General features: G+C 33.5%; 2 protein-coding genes across 11 annotated transcripts in view; one reads left to right on the top strand and one right to left on the bottom strand.

The window, feature by feature from the left end:
• The first annotated feature begins 824 nt into the window (after positions 1-824).
• Positions 825-13,949, top strand: LOC117222966 (uncharacterized). The gene is made up of 6 exons (XM_033475032.2): positions 825-2,034; positions 3,564-3,705; positions 6,422-6,577; positions 9,044-9,304; positions 10,216-10,385; positions 13,085-13,949. The coding sequence occupies exons 1-6, from the start codon at positions 1,810-1,812 to the stop codon at positions 13,295-13,297; spliced, it is 1,167 nt and encodes a 388-aa protein (XP_033330923.1). The 5' UTR covers positions 825-1,809; the 3' UTR covers positions 13,298-13,949.
• Positions 13,950-16,036: 2,087 nt separating this feature from the next.
• Dpp10 (Dipeptidyl peptidase 10) overlaps positions 16,037-19,961 on the bottom strand; it is a 51,103-nt gene continuing 47,178 nt past the window's right edge. For 9 of the 10 annotated variants that reach the window (XM_033474949.2, XM_033474952.2, XM_033474950.2 and 6 more), the window contains 3 exons: positions 18,640-18,800; positions 17,447-17,658; positions 16,037-16,656 (listed from right to left, as the gene is read on the bottom strand). In XM_033474949.2, the coding sequence (XP_033330840.1) occupies positions 16,513-16,656; positions 17,447-17,658; positions 18,640-18,800 (517 nt within the window). In that variant the 3' untranslated portion in view covers positions 16,037-16,512. Of the gene's footprint in view, positions 16,657-17,446; positions 17,659-18,639; positions 18,801-19,961 lie in introns of those variants that run through there. The other variant, XR_013034613.1, reaches the window with a different exon arrangement.

Here is a 19,961-nt window from a genome sequence, read left to right as displayed (position 1 = left end):
AAACCTGGCGGAGACAGAAGCCTAAATAGGCGGCAGCGTTCCGACACGAAATTCCAGCCGCGATGATTAGTCTTCAGAAAATCAGAAGCCGAATGGTCCCGGTTCGTTATTAGTCAGCCGTTCGAACGTAGTCGATAACTGGACGGGCTTTTATGTCGCATAAAATGCAACGTTCGTAGTTTCATAAAATAATTAATTAGGATCTTACGCGGTTGTTGTCGCAGCACGCCTGCAAAACAGCGGCTGAAAATCGTCGTCGGTGCATTAAAGTCGCGATGGTTTCCTGTTCGGGGCGCGCGATCGTCCGAATAAAAACTGTTAATATCGTTTCAGCGTTCGAAGTTTAATATTTCATGGAAAGTAATGAATAGAGAAGCGTTCTCAGGTGACGAGAAGAGCGAACGGTTATAGAAGGGAAAAAGGAAAGGAGCCGTGGAAGCGAAGTAAAGTGGAAGACGGGCAGAAGAAAGAGGGAGAGACCTAAAGTAGATAATACGAGAAAGAAAGTAAAGAATCGGGGAGGCAGTCGAGGCTGGTTGGCAGATCGGCGGTACAGGCCTGAGGAAACGCGACGAAAGAAAGAAATAAGACAGTTTCAGGAGGCTGTTACGTAGAAGAAATGGCGAGGAGAAGAGAGCGGTGAATAAAAGGATATATGGTAGGGCGTGGAAGCGGGAAGATGGTAGGGACTAGAAGAAGACGGAATAGAGTGGAAGAGAAACGGGAAGGAAAAAGAAAGGGCACAAGGAGCGACAGGTGCCCAATCGCCCACGTGGGTTCTCCTTTATGGCGCTGTAGAGACGGTAGAAGGGTGAAGAAGACGACGAGGACGACGAGCCGGCTTCCTTGTGCTGGTGAAGAAGCCGATACTCGTTCTATACGCCAAGTGCACTCGCCACAGGATGAACATAGTGGGGCAAGGAGCTCCATTGGCGTACACCTCGCGCTTTCTTCCCACCAATTAAATCTCCGATTCAATTTCTCCGCTTGGAACGTTCGTCCTCTCGGCACTGGACCCTCGCGAAGACGTCGCGTCGACGTCTAAACGAAAGCGACGTCGTCGGATACGGACGAGACGATCGGTTTCGGCTGCGCGAAGTCCAGACGATATCCGGCGAAACCGAATCGTCGGCAGAGACTACGCCATTGAAAAAGTCTACAGCGGGCCATGTACTGTGAGTGGGAAAAGAGGTAAAGAAGGGGAAGGGCTACCCATTCGGTAGCAAATGCTGGTAACCCGTCGCAAGGTCAAGATCAGTCGGTTAATCCTATCCAGTCAGCCGAGGCCCTTGCACCTTGGAGGACGAACGACCCTCACGCACGGAACTGAAATTTCATTTTCCGATCCTACGATATACATAGTTTCGATTCGCTGCGTTTCTGAAAATTCTCGATCGAGTGCAGTCGAATGCAGCAGCGGGTCCATTACACGAAAATCTTAGTGGTTCATCGGTTACGTGATGCTTCCTAATTGATCCATCGATAGTATCCGCACAACGAGGAGACCGAGGCAACGAGGTGTAAATGTTGGTCTCAACTTAACAATTTTTTCGAGTAACTCGCGGCATTGAGTCTGCTATTTCTCGGTCTTTCGAAGAGTCGATCGGTTAGGTGACTCGGTAGCGCGACCACTGGCTCTGACACTTAACGTTCGATCGGTCTATCGGGAGATAAACAATCGCGCGGTCAACATCGACGATCACTTAGTCACCGTGGGATTACCTCGTCATTCGTTAAAGACAGTGATTATACAGTGGAGACAACCGTAGTTGTGCCTTTTACAACGTATCCCTCCACGGGGCCTCTGTTATGGAAACCTGCGTCTTAATACCTAAAGAGTTTTCTCTGGTTCTCGCTAACGATCGGTCCACCTACAAGGGTCTATTCAAGAATGATTCAGGAAGCCTAGTTACGGACGTCAGAATATCGGTCTGGTCGAACGTACTTATTCCATCAGGGACGTTGATCTATCCCTTTCAGGGGTCCATTCGATTCGACAAGATCGACCTCTATTCTCTCCTAGACGATAATGATGTAAGTAATCGTAGCCGCAAACATTTCTCATTAAGTCACCGCTTCGGATCGTCGCCGACGATCATTCCTGTTAAATTCTCCAGCTCCGAGCCACAATCGCAGCGTCTTGTCACGTTGAATCGCCGGTTTCGCGGATGAATGACTTTTTATCGAATCTCTAGGAACGCACAGTGCCGGGGTTCGCTGATTTAACCCTTTGCACTCGAACGTCCCCCGAGAGGTAGCACGGCAGAAACTGCCGATAATTAGGCTGCTTTCGATATTAATAATTTTCGTTTCTCAAAATCTGCGTCGATACGATGTTTTATCGAATTTTACTTAAATAGAGTAATTATTTCCAATGTTCTGTCATTTTATATTTTCATTAAAGCGTTACGCACTAGTTCGCTAATAAATATGTTCTGGTTTTTGGTAGATCGTCAGTGAAAACTCTCCGAGTGCAAAGTGTTAAAGAGAGTCAATCTCATTTATGTGAATATTTTAAGGATATGGTTAAATGTGTCGTACCTTGTTCGCCTTTGATTGACAAGAATTTCTGTGTTGTTCGAATGTCATAGTGGAATACATTTAAAGATAACTGTCCATTTTGTTGCTTTGCCAATTTTAGCTTCGCGAAACGTATATGTACGTGACTCGTTGAAAGCAGAAATGGTGTAAGTCAAAAACGTCAATTTGTGGATAACGAAGGATGTATCGAAAGTTCTGTAAGATGTAGTAAAATAGAAAATTGTTACAATCCTTTTATGCAAGCCGCTCTCAAACCTTAACTTGAAATAATAAAAACAAATCAAAAGAAATATTAAATTAAATATATATGATTTAATAATATTAAATCAATCCAGCAAAAAATTAACGTACACCAGTTTTGCTTTAACCGGCTCTTTAAACGTACATTTTACATCATTTCTTTTTCGGAAATTGTTAATTGCGAAGATCAATAACGTTGGAATTTTCAATCCTCCATCGTCCCATTCGTTTCTAACAGTATCTTCGACTGTTGAAATACATTCTTGTGCAATACGTTTTGTGGAATTGTTTAATTATCATTTTGATAGCAGCACACTGAAACACATATGATTAGGTTGATGAGGAAAAAACGGATGATGATTAAGCTGCGGATCTTTGTGTAAAATTAAAGTTGCAAATGTCCATTGTAAAATTGGAACCAAACAGAAATTTCTATCCTTAATGATCTTAATAAACCGGAACTAACACACATATACATTATTAAACGCTTTCGTTCTGTCAACTGCTTTGAATGGCACCTACTCAGTTCCCTCATAAATGCATAAAATGCCTGATGACGATCATTCGTCTATAAAAGGTTCCAAATGAATTCGTACAAATTGCCTGTTCAAAATCCAATCGTCACAAAATACTGAATTATCGATAAGTTCGTATGAACAGTTTTGGAAGGAATCGTTTGCGATAATACACATCATCGTGATCCGATTTCATATAATGTAACGATATACAATACACAGGGATTGGAAAATCTTATTCTTCCCCGTCATTACTCTCGGTTACAGATCAGACGTGAATATGGGTGCTACGATGAAGTTTTCTTTTCAAATTATAGCCTTAACAAACGCCAATGCAATTGGATAAGATTTCTTCGTATAGTGCAGACTTATAATGATCAAGTTAATCTAATTGGTACCAAAGTCAAAGGTAAGACAGCAAACCTCTTACAACAATATACTAAATAAATAGGAACAGTAATTCTGTGCAGTGATTCTTGCAAAGACTCGGTAGTGAGACGATTAACGGAGTATTCTAGTTTAGAAATTTGGAAAAAGCGATTCGGCTTGTATTCTTTGACGAATGTGGTCTTCAAGCACTTCAACACTCGAATTACGTATCATTGCGACAAAATGTACAACTGAGTGTGCTTGGGTTTCTTTATAATTTTATTTACCAATTGGTTTCAACGTATTTTTTTAACTTACTCCGTCTGCATACGTTAATAGTCATACTAGATATGTACGAGCCTCGATGAAACACGCGTAAAACTAAATTAGTTGACGGAAGCTTGATATTCAAATAACAATTTTTGAACTTTGGGTTCGGGCCATGCTGCCCGAGTATTAAACGGTATTTCTAAACCTTCGAAAGTGACGAAGTTCTCTAACAATTTGAAAAAGTGTATGCATAGAGCACGAAGTAGCAAGGTATTGGATATTAAAAAAGTAATACATTTTTCAAACTTGTCACCAATACAGTGAGGACCGTATACTTAAGACCATTTTAAAAACGGTACAACTTTTTTAAAACTGGACTAAACGACTTGAATTTCTTTTAAATAGCAGAAGGAGTAGCCTGTTAGGCAATGAATAAAATACTTGTTTCTAATTTCGCTATTAAATACCTGGAATGACAAAACCGATAAAAAGAGTTTGTGTCTTCTAACTTCTTTATTTGAACCTATAAAATTTAAAAAATGTGTTAGAAAATTTAAAAAAAAATCATCTAAAAATGAATTCCAGTCGTTTAGCCTAGTTTTGAAAAAGTTATACCGTTTTTCAAGTGATCTTAACTATATGGCTGCCGCTGTATCTCAAAACATACTTCATTAATTGATTCAAAACCTAATTTATGTCATTAGAAATAAAATTTAGGCCGTGAAAGTTTACGAACAAAGCAATATAATTAATATTCAGTGTTTAAAATGGCGCTGTTGTTGCAATTATTTTGTTTTCATTTTAACTGCGGCACCAACTGTAGCCGTATTTATAATAAACAATCGTGGCAAATGTTTCCATTTTCTTTGACAAGTGTGTTTTCATCACTAATTACGTGGCTAATTTTGAGTTTTTATTTATATAAAAATTTTGCTGGAAAATGTGTAGAAATACATATACGCAAAAATCAATACAGCATTGTAGTTTTATGATTCAAAATTGAACACGCAACCGAAAATTGTGTACTAGACTAGAATACGTATCTTCAGCTTTTATTTTAGTATCTTGTTCGGTTGATGTAAAAAATGTTTGAAACGATTTAATTGGGTAATTATAATTTGCTTTATTACTGTTCAATGTGCAGCATCTGCAGCAGTTCATTATACCGTAATGAAAGCGTTCTAAACTATTTATATCCACAAAACCATTAGTTCTGAGGACATTTTGATGTTCATATTAAATAGATCTCTATATTTAGTTTGACTATTAATTTAATGGTAATTTCATTTCGGTATAAATAGTTTTGTACTATTTTGCAAATAATTTTACATAAAATTCCTATTATCTTGTGTACGTTTCTCTTGAAAAAAATTACTGATATCAAATTACACTTCAAATAAGTTAGAATGTACATATTAATATATATAATATAATTTATACATTAAACATATATATTTAAGATACTCTGTCTCATATATTGTCAAGAAATTAATATCGTTAATAATTAGTAATAGTTAATCAGCAGTTTCTTTGCACATATATTTGTATATTTGTATTACAATACTTCTACCTTGTAGAAGTAATACGGAATATAAAGCATCATTTCGTTTTATTTAACTCGATTTAAAATACTTTTTTGAAATCTGCACACAAGAGTTTAAAATATAATAATTCCATAGCAATATATGAGCGAAAGGTAGAGGCTAAATATTTGTTATAAAAACGAAAACATAACTACACTTTAATTATGAAGATTGTAGTTGTCGTTGTTTCATGTTAAATGCAAGAACTTTCGGTTTTATACTATAGTATTTTAAACAGTAAGTAATATAAATTATCTGCTTTATCTTATTCGATTGCACATGTAACTTAGAAAATAAAATATTTCATTCGTTGCAATAATTTAAACATTGTTTCATTTTAAGAATTCCGAAAATAGGGGAATTTTATTTCGAAATCTATCTATATCTTTCCGTTGAATTGATTCTTGTGCTTGCAGGCGACGAATTTATATAATTAAGAAATAATCATATTTAAACAACAAATTCATTTCGCCAAATATTACAATTTCTTACGCTACAATACTATTTCTACGTTAACTTCAGTATCATTAACAAAAAGTATTTTGAGTATCTAGAATGCGAGATTGTAATATTTTATTTTATTCTTCAGATTATTAATAAATATAAATATTGTATCTCTTAAAATTTTGTTTTTTATCTAATTATTATTTCTCTACTTTTCATCTTCACAAATAAAACAACTATCACTTGTAGAAGTAATAGAAAAGATGTTTCGATTTCTTCACACATTTTTGGAAATGAAATAAGATATTTGGAGATATTCTGTGCAAAGGAAGAAGATTAATTTACCGTACGTATAGTAAATCGTGATTAATCTCTTGACAATTTTGATAGTTTGTCGAATACTTCTAAGCGTGAATTATAGTAATATTTCTTTATATTTTTCATTTCTGGCACTTATAGGGGATCCAATTTTCGAAGTAATAAAGGATGTTCAACCCGATACTGAATTAGTGGCTTGGTTCCTTCCTACGGCAGAACAAGACTTCGTTTTCATTTCACACGATATGTGTTCGAGGTCCGCTTTGTACAGATGCACGATCGACTCTATTTTAGACGGTGAGTTTATCCAAAAGTTTCGAAGCATATTCGACAATTACGGAAATACACGAGCAAGTTTAACGCTTTGCACTCGAACAACAACTCTGAAGCGCTACTAAACACGAGCCACACAACTCGCTATAATTTTGACATTATTAGATTTGTTTGTACTTGACAATTTGCTAGATGTTTAGAATGGTAATATAAAAATTCCGCGATATTTAAAGGAACATTTAAGAACAGAATAACTTTCACTATTTATTACTTTTACAAGTACATAGACAATACAGTATTGAACTTTCTTTTCAAGACTTTCAATTAAAGTGTGAATTATATAAAGTTAAACTCAATGGCAACATAAAAATTTAAATGATATTTAAATTAATTATTAATTAATTATGTTAATTTAAGTATATTTTTAAATATATCATTAAATATATTATTAAATATATTAATTTCCATTTATGCATACATAAAAATTATTGTCCACTACAATGCAGAAATTACATGATCGTTTAAAGAGTTTAACCAAATATTATGTAATGATATACATTATACTTATAAAACGTTTTAAAATATAATAAGAACTGTCTTGAAATCATTGTAACTACAATTAATAAATTGCATTTAGTGTATCAATAAAAGATTACTCGTTTAGCTCTTTATAGACCAAATTTTTCATATAAGTATAAATTGGTTTATGTAACTTGAAACCAAGAAATATCAATTTTTGCAAATGAATCAACAAATTTAAATGGATTAAATTTTCTCCGAATCCCCTCGAGTGCGCAGGAGAAATAACAGAACAAGATATTGTTGCAACATCGTGGCTAGAAATGAAATTAGTCTAGAAACCATAATAAACAGGTATGCGACTTGAAATTCATACCGAGCCGCAGAGAGTTCACTAAAGAATGCAACTATTTCGACAGTTTCGAACGGTAATGCAATTGTTTATAAAATACAAATTGACACGAAGAGACGTACAATTCGATCCGTAGATGGAACAAAGAAGGACGCGACAATCTGATTTTTGGTAATCGCAACTATTCCCGGGTGCAATCGCGTTAATCGTCACAATCGCTGGGCAATTGAAAAAGAAAGGAGACGATTGATCGAGAAATTTGAAATGCAAATATGGGCCGGTACTTTTGTCGGCTAGATCAGAAGATGCTTGTTCGTTCGGTCATGATTCAAATGCGTAGACCCCCGCGCTTACGAAGAGATAAAGGACAGTACAATGCCACCGAACCTTCAATTCTGAACAGAGGCTCGCCGCGGCGAACGAAAAGAAGAGTAGGGAATGGTTAGGGGCTGAAGGCTGGGCGGAGACAGGGAACGGTTGCCGTGGTGACGAGGGATCGTTTGCCAGAACAAGTTTTATAAGAAACAAAAGAGAATTAGCGCTACTATACAAAGTGCGACAAAAACTATAACATCCGAATATGTTGAATGATTTTTTTTTCTTGCCGACGACGTTTACGGATTTTCGAACTTTTCTTCCATCTTATGTGTCAACGAACAGTGGTCCAAAAATCCGCTTTTCGTGGCCAAGATTCAATTGCTCAAATTTAATACGTTGAACACATTTTTTTATATAAATTGGCAACCCTTGCAAAACATTATACATTTCATATTATTCTGCGATGAAATACGGCGTTCTAAAAACAACATCATAAAATTCAGAATAAAATTAAATGTATTATACATATACAATGTATACATATGATATGTTAATATCGTATTTTAGAGAATAGTACTCTTTCATATGACTCGTTTTGTGAGACAAAATATTTAATTGTGGCGTACTCTATACACATGCATCTAACAGCATACATAGTGATATAAGAATAATTATAAACCCAAAGTAACTTTTACATTGTTACCAATACCTAAACGAAAACTTAACGAAATATTATATTTGTATATTTCTATTTTCTATTATTCCCAATATAGAAATATAGAAATATGATATTTTGTTAAATTTGTTTTAAATATACAGGATGACTCAGTTAAAAGAGACCACTTACAGTGCTGTGAATAATTATAAATTCAAAGCATCTTACACATTTTTCACAGATATTTAAGCAAAAAGCAAGAAACAAACAATATTTGTATATTTCTGTATTATAAATAATAGAAAATAGAAATATACAAATATGATACATCGTTAAGTTTTTGTTTAAATATTATTAAAAGCGTAACAGTATCTTTGAATCTATAATTATTCGCATCACGGTATTAGGTATCCTAAATATTTTTACTTACAAATTAAATCGGATGAAAGAGGACTATTCTCCGAAGTTGCAAAGTTGCGATTCTCCAACATTAATGATTCCATATGGAATCATGCCAGCAGTCCAATAATTAATGATGGTTTGATATAGTTGGTTACGAAAATGTTCGTACACTTTTTAAAACGGAATAACCTTACCCAACATTTATCTTAAATGTAACACGTAATTTTTCAAATTCTGGTTCAAGAATCTCCGTTAGATTTGTCCATGGCACTGCTCTCTCATCATTCGCCAGCCGCAATTCCACACCCGTACTATGAAGTCGATGAATACGAGTCAACATCCGAAGAGTCTTCTTCGTCGACATTATCCTTAACGGGGGATCACTTGGACTGTAGTATTTTGACAACGATCAAAAGGGGCGAGAGGGTACTGCTGCCGTGTGAAGTGTGCGGAAAGTCCTTCGACAGACCTTCTCTTCTGAAACGCCATATGAGAACGCACACAGGTACGCAACAGTACAAACTAGATACGAATAAATACTTAGAATATTGTCCGGTTTCTGTCAGCCTCCGATTTGTTTTTTAACCTGTTGAGAGGGTATTGCGGTCTTAAGTGCCATTTTTAAAACAATTTCTAAGAATTTTTTTTTAAATCATTATTCACCTTTTTCAATTAGATTTTCGCACAGACCTTTATGCGAATTTAAAGTACTTAATGAATTATTTTCAACTAACAGTAATCAAAATTGTGTGAAATATATTCCATTTTATTGAGAATGTTTTGCAAAAATTGTGCTCACTGTTGACATAATTTTGGATTTGCTGCTGATCTAAAACAAAAAGATGAGAAATCATCTTGATTATAAGTTCGGCTATAGTCTGAATCAAGATAGTATAGTAACCTTGTTTATTGACAAAACGCTAGCACTTTGAACAGAAATTATCGCTTATTAAAATATTTGTTTCTCTTTCGTGTGTTAAAAAAATAAGAAAATAGCGATGCATATAAAAAGTGTTGTTTCATTTTCAAGTCAATTGATCGACTATTTTTTAATTAAATAATTTTTTTATGAGCTATAATGCTATACCAATGAAAATACGCCAACCTGTTAAAAACAAAAGGCCGATGATCTTAAAATTTTGCATAATTTACAACGTAATCTTTAGAACAAAATTTTTTCCACTTCGATAATTGGCTCTCGGACGAAAGCATTCTTTCTTCAGACATTTTCCCATGTGATTAAAAAGTGCTCACCATAAAATGCTATGCAATTTACCATGTGTAAGTACAGATCATTTTAGATGTTTTCTGGTCGTTGAAAATTGCTCGTCATAAAATGCTAGGTGATAAACACTGTGCGCGATTATGCGCAATATTAATAATCTGAGTCCCAGCCTTGATATTATTATATTTCAGGAGAGAAACCGCATGTTTGTGTGGTGTGTAATAAGGGTTTCTCAACTTCGAGTTCCTTGAACACACACAAGCGGATTCACAGCGGTGAAAAACCTCACCAGTGCCTTGTTTGCGGTAAGAAGTTCACGGCCTCATCAAACTTGTATTATCATCGCATGACTCATATTAAGGTAAGTTTGGAAGAACTATCTCTGATAAGAAACCCTGTAGAATAGATGACCCAGTTTCCGTGCCCCTAGATTAAAAACGTATCGAAAAAGAAAAGTCTTATGCATAAATTGATACTTCTCCCTGAATGTTACACCTTGATAGGTAAACATAATAAAAAAATATAGATCATCAATTTATATATAAAACTTTTCTTTCACTATACGTTCTTAATCCGGAAATTGTGACAGGCACGGAAACTGGGATATCTATTCTATACATATATCCTATATATATATATCCTATAACTCCAAGGCGAGTTATCCAAATGTCCAATTATTTTAGAAAAACTAGCAATTCAAAGTTACAATATCCGATCTCCTATCAACAAATGTAGTGTAGTTACAGTGTGTCATTCGCTCGGAAAATTTGGTATTCGTTAGAAAATTGGAGTCAAAGTCTGTCATAAGTAGATCTGAAAATGATTTTAATGAGTTAATTGATTCCGACAAATATATTCGTCGAACACGCAAAATGTTGCAATTTCTTTATGACGAGTGTACTCGTCAAAAACAGCTGATTAAAATTATATATTTTGTAAAAGTGTTCTACGTAAATAAAATATGAAAAAGAAACAAATATATATAGCGCAATTGCAGTAACTGGCACACTTTTCAAAGAGATTGGCAACAGCTAACTGATTAAATTATTTTCTTTCTATAAAATTTTATGTATAAAATAGAAAAGAGAAGATTAGATCTTGATTCTAATGGTGGAACATTTTTATCTATTCCTCTTGTGTAAAAAAATATATTTATTTTTTTACTTATTGTATATTTACACTGTACACTGTTGCGTATATTCTACATGCACAGTATTATACAGGGTGTTCCACAATTATTTTAACAGCCGAAAATGAGGGGTAGCTGAGGTCATTTGAAGTAACTTTTTCCTTTGCGAAAATACAATCTGCGGCTTTGTTTACGAGTTATTAACGGAAAACACTGACCAATGAGAGGTGACGGCGCGAAGTTTGAGAGCCCGCAGCACGAGGCTTTGACAGATAGTCGGGACGGACTCGAGCCGCATTCGAAGTATTGAACAAATCACGAAGCGAGAGCTTCCGGATTTTTTTTTACTACACGGAATTATTGACCTTGACATAACCTTGACATAATCTTGATATAACCTTGATATGTCAACGTTATGTGAAGGTCATGTCAAGGTTATGTCAATTTTTAAGATATGTCAAGGTTATTGATAATATTCTTCATATTTCTCTAACAAACATATCCCTTACGTCCTTTAACACGATTATTATTTATTAAATTAGCTTTGCGAATCATTCGTTGAACTGTGCTCGGACGCGGAATTATTGACCTTGACATAACCTTGACATAACTTTGATATAACCTTGATAAAACCTTGATATAACCTTGACATAACTTTGATATAACCTTGATATGTCAAGGTTATGTGAAAGTGATGTCAAGGTTATGTCAAGGCTATGTGAAGGTCAAGTCAAGGTTATGTCAATTTTTAAGATATGTCGAGGTTATTGATAATATTCTTCATATTTCTCTAACAAACATATTCCTTACGTCCTTTAAGACGATTATTATTTATTAAATTAGCTTTGCGAATCATTCGTTGAACTGTGTTCGGACACGGAATTATTTAAATTAAAATATCATTTACGTACTTTGTTAATTTTCACTGTACACCTTGCTTAAAAATTTCATATGTGACACACCAGGTGTCATGCACACTAGAAAATTAAAACGGCCGTTACGGTTAAATTACTTAATATTTCGGGTCAGAAAAATTAGTAAATATTCTTCAGACGTTCTAAAGTGAAAAGGTGAACAGCGTTTTTCTTAAAAATATTTCTGTTACGTAGTAAAAAAAAATCCGGAAGCTCTCGCTTCGTGATTTGTTCAATACTTCGAATGCGGCTCGAGTCCGTTCCGACTATCTGTGAAAGCCTCGTGCTGCGGGCTCTCGAACTTCGCGCCGTCGCCTCTCATTGGTCAGTGTTTTCCGTTAATAACTCGTAAACAAAGCCGCAGATTGCATTTTCGCAAAGGAAAAAGTTACTTCAAATGACCTCAGCTACCTCTCATTTTCAGCTGTTAAAATAATTGTGGAACACCCTGTATAGTTACTTCATAAACATACTATTATGCCTATCAATGCATTTCTAATTTTATCCATTTCTCCATCTGATGTAGGAAAAGTTAAAAAGGAGATTTTTCATTTTTCAAATTTGTACCATACCCCTCCTCCAAAAATATTAGGACACTAACAGAAAATGAAATAGATTTGAAAAACCGATAGGAAATTCTTATAATTTCTTCAATTTATTTCAAACTTAATTTTATAAAACAGTATTATGAAAATGAAGTCAATTTTACAAAAGAAAATTAAATTTTCTTTTCGTCAGTATATCCATTTTTTTAATTATTCCTTGGGCTAATTTCGACATCTGTTTTATTATTTCGTCTATTATTTTTGTTTCTATTTGGTTCCATGTATTTTGTACTATGTTCCACATATGTAGAAAACACATAGGGAAACAATGCTGTTGTTATTAATAATGTTATTAATATGTGTGTATTCAAAGTTGAAAATACGAGTTGTACAGTGTGAACGTGTACAATTTACTAACTTGTCACTGCATATGTATAATTCATCACTGGAAAAATATCTTCACGTTTTACAGGAAAAGCCACACAAATGTTCTCAGTGTTCGAAATCATTTCCAACGCCTGGAGATCTCAAGAGTCACATGTACGTACACAATGGACTATGGCCATTTAGGTGTCACATTTGCAGTCGGGGTTTCAGTAAACCGACCAATCTTAAAAATCATATGCTACTGCATCTCGGCAGGTGTACTAACAAGAAGATCGTTAAATCTATTTCCGATTATTAACAAGTGTAAAGATATTCTCGTAACTATAGGTCATTCAGCGAAGATGTCGAATCTTCCTATTATACATATATCGTGATAACTAAATTTATTCCTTTAAATAATTATTTAATAAAATTATTTTCCTAAATTAAATGTTATTCCCCCTGTTTTATTTATATCGATATGCGCGAGTAACAATTTAAGAATGAGCATATACAAAAAATGGTACATAGTAGGTGTATTATTATAATAATAGTTGTTAACGCTTCGACAACGAAGACAATGTACATGTACATATATAAGTTAGGCGAATCCTGCATAATAATATGGTTCAAGAAACCCGAGCGGGCGAAGAGCTCTATGTTATGAATATTTTTATTTCATATGTACGAATTTTTACGACCATGATGTTTCAAATGTTGTAAAGTTGTTGAGCATCGTGTGGATTCAGCGTCTTAAGTGTGTAATTATTCACGGCCATAGTCGTACCATAGTCGAACGTTACTTCACGTATAAATTGTTAAAATATTCTAGGACATTTATAATTAAATGTTCCACTTGTAAATGAAGTTTTCATTTCTGAAATACAACTACAATATTTCCTTCAACAGATTCTTTTTGTTTTAAGAGATGTAAAAATATTGCATAAACATTGAATAAACTGTAAATCCTACGTCTCTCATTGATCATAATAATTTGTTTCTGAAATTACTTATAAATGCGTCCTCGATTGATTGTAAAAAGTATTAGTGCGTTGAATGAATCGTATCGAAGCAATCCGATTCAAAAGTGATCATTGTTTTTAGTTGTATAATAAATTTTTCTAAAACAGGCGCCGATGTTTAAAGTAACAAAAATTGTAATTAGTTTCGTGCACATGGAGTCTCCAACTGCTGATAGTTAATATGCACGGAGTAAAAAGCACAATTCTATTATTTAACAGCAGAAAAGACGACTAAAAGCAATAATAGGAATTGCATACTTTTTTGTGAGACGATACGTCATCCCTAATACAGAAAATATGAAATCAGCTTAACTTTTGCATTTGTTATTCACATTTTTACGAATGAAATTCACTTATCTGCAATTGTTTATAACAAAATTCATATTAAATTTAAAAAGCGGATGACATTTTATAAATAATTATACTATCCAACAAATTTTAACTTTCTTTAGATTCTCTAATATGCAATCAGCGATCCTTGACGAATGTTACTTCCCAAACACGAATCCGAAAACAAAATTGCTGTATCATACTCAGTTTTCGCAAAATTCGAATTTTTGTAAAGACGTTCAATATTTAATGAAAATAAAATATTACGTGAAAACTAAAAAAGCTAGGAAAATCTAATTGGTCTCGAAAGATAGAGGAGAGACTCCAGAATATGTCAGTATCGATATTTTTAACATTCTATGCTTCTAGTTTAGACCAGGGCTCGCGGAATTAACCAACACGCAACATGGAGATCGCCTAAACAAATGCCGACGAACGTATTTTCTAGGCAAGATATTTGCATATTTACGAAAAGTTCTTCATCTCACACGTAAACTGACCACACCTTAATTCAGAAGATATGAAACAATTTCAGGATTCTATAACGCAGGTAGGTTTTAAATGGAAGATTCGGCAATGGACGACTTTAAGTGACCTCCAAATGTCAACGTATTGCCGCAGTGTTATTAATGTTGTAATATTTATATTATAACATAAATAATATATTAATATTAATATTTATAATATATATATTATATTATACAAACATGACCAAATAAGATCGAAATGGTTACGAGACGGTCATCTGACGGTGACGACATAATTGAATGATCCGTGTGCCATATCTTTACTGTGACCTCGATGGTGATAAATGATTCGGGAAAAATTTTGAATATCTAACAAAATAGGATAATATTGTTCTTACTCCTTCCTCATCGCGATGCAACAAAATACGTGGGGTTCTCGTTGGCAAAGTTTATGAGACGGAAGTGACGAAAAGGCTTTTTTGAGATTAAGACCTTTCTTACATTTGGCGACCATTTGGCGATCACTTGGCAACCATTTGGGGTCCAAATTCCGTTTCCGTTTTTCTCAATAGCCACGACGTGTAATAAATCCGGTATTTCCGAAGGGTCATTCCAAACCGACCGCGAAACGATACCCGAAGCTAACGAAGAATTCCTGGAAGAATTCCCGTGACGTTGTTCAAGGCCGTCATCGACTCAGATGAAAAAGTTGAGAAAACATAATTTTTTAATTCTTTTACCGTACCAACCAGTTGCAATTTTTCCAAACAATATTTTAGCCATTGTCTAGTAAACTAATCCCTTTAATATCCCCCCAAAAAATTTGAATCGCTTGACTCAATTATGGAAAAGTTATTTCATTTTAAAAGATATACAAATACTTTGTATACCGACTGTAAATAGTTTTATCGTTGATAAAATGTGTTTGATCGTATATGCAGATAATTTTATTATTAATAATCATGCAACATTATAATTTTGTTACTTACTTCTTAATTAATACGACCAAGGCATTCTCCTGTAATCAGCAAAAATGTAACACGAATTTGAATGCAATTTATAATTAATAAATTGATATATAACAAAATACGTACATAAAATTACATATTAAATAGAAAAATACATACCATTAGGATAGTCGATCTGAGTGCTTCTTCAATTGAATAACGCAACGTTGTAATAGTTTGATCAAGTTTGTTAATACAGCATAATGAAATACAAGTATCTTAAACAAGTACATACTTTGAAAAAATTAGTTTAATTTAAATGAAAACTTATACAATATACATACATACATGTAAATATATTTAAATAAATATCTAATCCTTGAAACAATAATAGTTCTTATGTTATTTAATCAATTTTTTTAATTGACGATCTAGACGATCTTCTCTAAAAACAGCTTGTTTTAAAATTCAATGTTGTGATGCTTATGTTTCTTAAAATTGCATAGGATTAGTTTATTTATTGATTTAAGTTTCATCTTTAATTGAAAATACAATAATCGTAATTTAATTTGCTTGTAAATAACGATCTTTGTGTGCCCTTTCATTACAACATCAATTCAGTGTACAAAATAATGCGAAAATATTTGTTTTTTCTAAAGATATTAATGAACGGAACACAATATGGAGATATTAAGATATAATATTTTTATGCATAGAGTTCTTTCACAAATGTTAGATTGTTTTTTGAATCACATTATATACATACAACTACAAACTAGTACCACCACTGATAAGACCCGCTTTCGTATCGGTAGGTACTTGCTTTTGAAAACAGTCGTCTAAGAATTGTGCCATTGATAAATAAAGATGACCCTTTACTCCTGCTAACGAGTGACTCACATCTGGATAAACCTGTGAAACGAAATACGCATCAGTATTGCAACCAAAATAAAAAATAAAATTTGTCTGCATCGATTGCAAGACAAACGAGCCACAAGTATAATATTCTTTCTCCCTTAAATCATTTTAATAAGTTAAGATTAATACTTCAACTTTCTTAATTTCATTGAATCTTTTTCCGATTTCAAGTTTCACCATTCCATTTTTAAAGGCTTATGTTTTCATCATTCCTTATTATTAAAGGCTTCTGTTTAAAAGATATTTGAATCATACTTTTCTCACCAAAAAAAGAACAGAATTGGATGAAAATGATTTTACAATTAGCCCAATAGGGGATTTATCAATGTTATTTACTCGAGTTAACTTCAAGCATTGTACAGGATGTCCCAAAAACGTTGTAAAACCCTTGGAGAGGGCTTACTGATGCGAGTATGATGAAACCGGTGATTCCTGAAATAATTTAAAGTATCTTTTTTCTTAACGAAGGTGTTCTTCGTAGCTTCGTAATTAACGAAAAACACATATAGTCCTCACACGACAAGAAGGCATCTTTGTGTTCACATTTCCCCACTTACGAGCTGCGGCAGTGGGGCAGCTCGTAAGAGGAAAAATGTAATGTTGGTTTCGTATCGAGTTTTTGGGACACCTTTACTTATTCATAATAAGAATCATCTAATTTATTTGCCGTTAAAAAATTGAACAAAAGATTTCCAAGCTTTCTGAAATGAGACATTTTATATGCGCTAAGCTAACTACGTAATAAACACATTAATAATAACGAATTTACATTGAAACGATATACCTGTTGTCGAAAAAGTATGCCTTTCTTGGCGAGATGCCGTGCGAGTGCCATTGATTGTTGAAACTGGACATTATCGTCAGCTGTACCGTGTACCAAGTAGAACATTTTATCTCGTAAAGATTCAACTTTTTCGTAAACGTCCGATTCTGCGTAACCTTTGTAGTTTGACGTAACAGTTGGCATGCCCATATATCTTTCGGCAAACGCAGAATCTGTGAAAATAGGAAGATTAAATCTTTGCAATCATGCAGAAGCGAAGAGTGATCTGTTACATTGTTAATGAAATGTGGAACGGTTTTGACGCATTCAGAAACGTATGAAATATTATTTTAGAAATAACATACTCAGTTTAAAGATAAAATTTTCACTTTTTGTAATAAATTATGTTTTCAACGAAATGAATTAACATTCGCCTGATCTATTTTTCAATAAAATTGTTACACACTGATCGAAATAGTTGGAAATCATAAATCCATTCTACACATACGCAGGATGAGTCACGCAATTTGCACACATCAATTAAATCATAAATTAGCCGCTTCATGAAAAAAATCGTTAAATACAAAAGTTGATATGACATTGTGTGTCTCCTTTGAAACTATGAAACTTTTGTATTTAACGATTTCCTATTTATTTCAAAATCCAGATATTTAAAATTTTTGCGTTTTAATAAATCAAAAAATATTTGTAACTGATAACATGGTAGTATAATGTGTTTGTGTTTCGAAGGGTTATCGCGTTCTACAGACCTTGCTAAAATGAAATTATATATAACGTAGAAATGTAAATATTAAAATAGCTAGCTCGATGTTTTAGGAAAATGGGCTCTTAGGTCACTTTCAAAATAAACGGCTCAATTATCGCATAATGAGATGAAAAATACATGGCGCCGGCTAAGAAAAACATTAATTACGTACAAATGATCTTCGGAAAAACGTTGATGAAAAGATCTGTTGATATTATATTGACCCTTCCAAACAGCTTTATTTCACTTTTGAAACTTTTCTTTATCCTTCATTCTCTGAAGTACCATGGAAGTACAGTAAAAATTGTACTTACATATCATAATTGTTTGAACATGGTAAATATAAATCGCAGTACACTTTTTTTCTCTGTATAGGTGTATTAAGTACATTCTACTGTTGCGTAATATATTCTAGACATAAATAAATTATACGTATTTATTACTATACCATAGAGTTTCCATGATACAATAGGCGCCAGGCTTATACCACATTGAAATACGTTTCCGTCGGGATGCGCTAGTGCAAGTGCGGCCAAGAAACCCCCGTAGCTCCATCCCCAAATGGCAACCCGTCTTTTGTCCACAAAGTGCAACGAATCCCGTAAGTATCTGCAAACGAGAATGATTAATACGTATGATAATATGCGAACGTTTAATTACATGTTCTGCATATTAATTACACGTGTTAATATACAAAAATATTAATTACTTCTTGGATATACTGTATTGAAACGCCCGAAGATCACGTCGAAGACAATTTATAATTACTTCGAGCGAAAACGAAGTTATTTGAAATTACAATATGATTTCTTCCTAGAAATAATCTACTCTCTTTAAAAGTTTTACTTTCCAAATACCCGTGTTCGAATTCTTTTGTTACCCACTGTATGTATCTCTTTGTCCCTACGATCTATTATTAACAATTCTTTTTAATTTACATATTTTTTATAAGACTTTGTTTGCATGATAACATTCTTACAATACTATGTACAGCACTGTTGCGACATAGATATATTAATGAAAAAGTAGTGGGAAAATGATTTGTTAGATACAATAATTTAATGCTATATACTTTCGAGTTTTCTTAACATCAGAACTATCGAACGGGTGAAAATCACTGCTGTCGCAGTTATTGGAATTATTAAAATGGTTCTATGAAAAGATTTTGATAAACTTTTTTAATCAAGCAGGTATTATAAATGGACAGCGTATCTTTATGCAACATAAAAATTGTCTACCTCAATTGCAACGAAATAAAGTAAAATAAAAGTTTGCTTACTTTCTTAATAGGTGTAATACGTTGAAAATAATGTAACAGTATTACTTAAAGTCTTTTAATCTTTCAATTCTTTTTTGTTCCACCCGTGCATTTTTGTCATAGATGCACAAAATCCGCAATCTAATTGTAACGAAAATCGTACAAAGCTTAAGTACATACAATCTTGGACGAAATTTTCTTATATTTTGTTTTCTTGTGGAATGGCTATTTTATCATTCTTTAATCTTACTTTACTTTGTTATATGCAATGGTATAATTTCTTCAATATTCCCTTATTTTTAATAGGACATCTTGTTGACTTAGACTGCAAGAAAGCAGTCATAAGTTTGATTAATATTAAACTAATAATTTATTATATTTATTTATTTATTTAATTATATCATCAAAACGTTACCGTTTTAAGTAACTCAGCCACCAAAACATATATACATATAGATCCACTAAGCTTTAGAAATTAAAGGGAAAACGAATTTTGTAAATTTTATGGATAT

The sequence above is a fragment of the Megalopta genalis genome, chromosome 12 (assembly GCF_051020955.1).
Source record: "Megalopta genalis isolate 19385.01 chromosome 12, iyMegGena1_principal, whole genome shotgun sequence".
NCBI lineage: Eukaryota > Metazoa > Arthropoda > Insecta > Hymenoptera > Halictidae > Megalopta > Megalopta genalis.
Note: the sequence above shows the minus strand (reverse complement) of the source record. Positions and strands in the feature narration are given on the sequence as shown.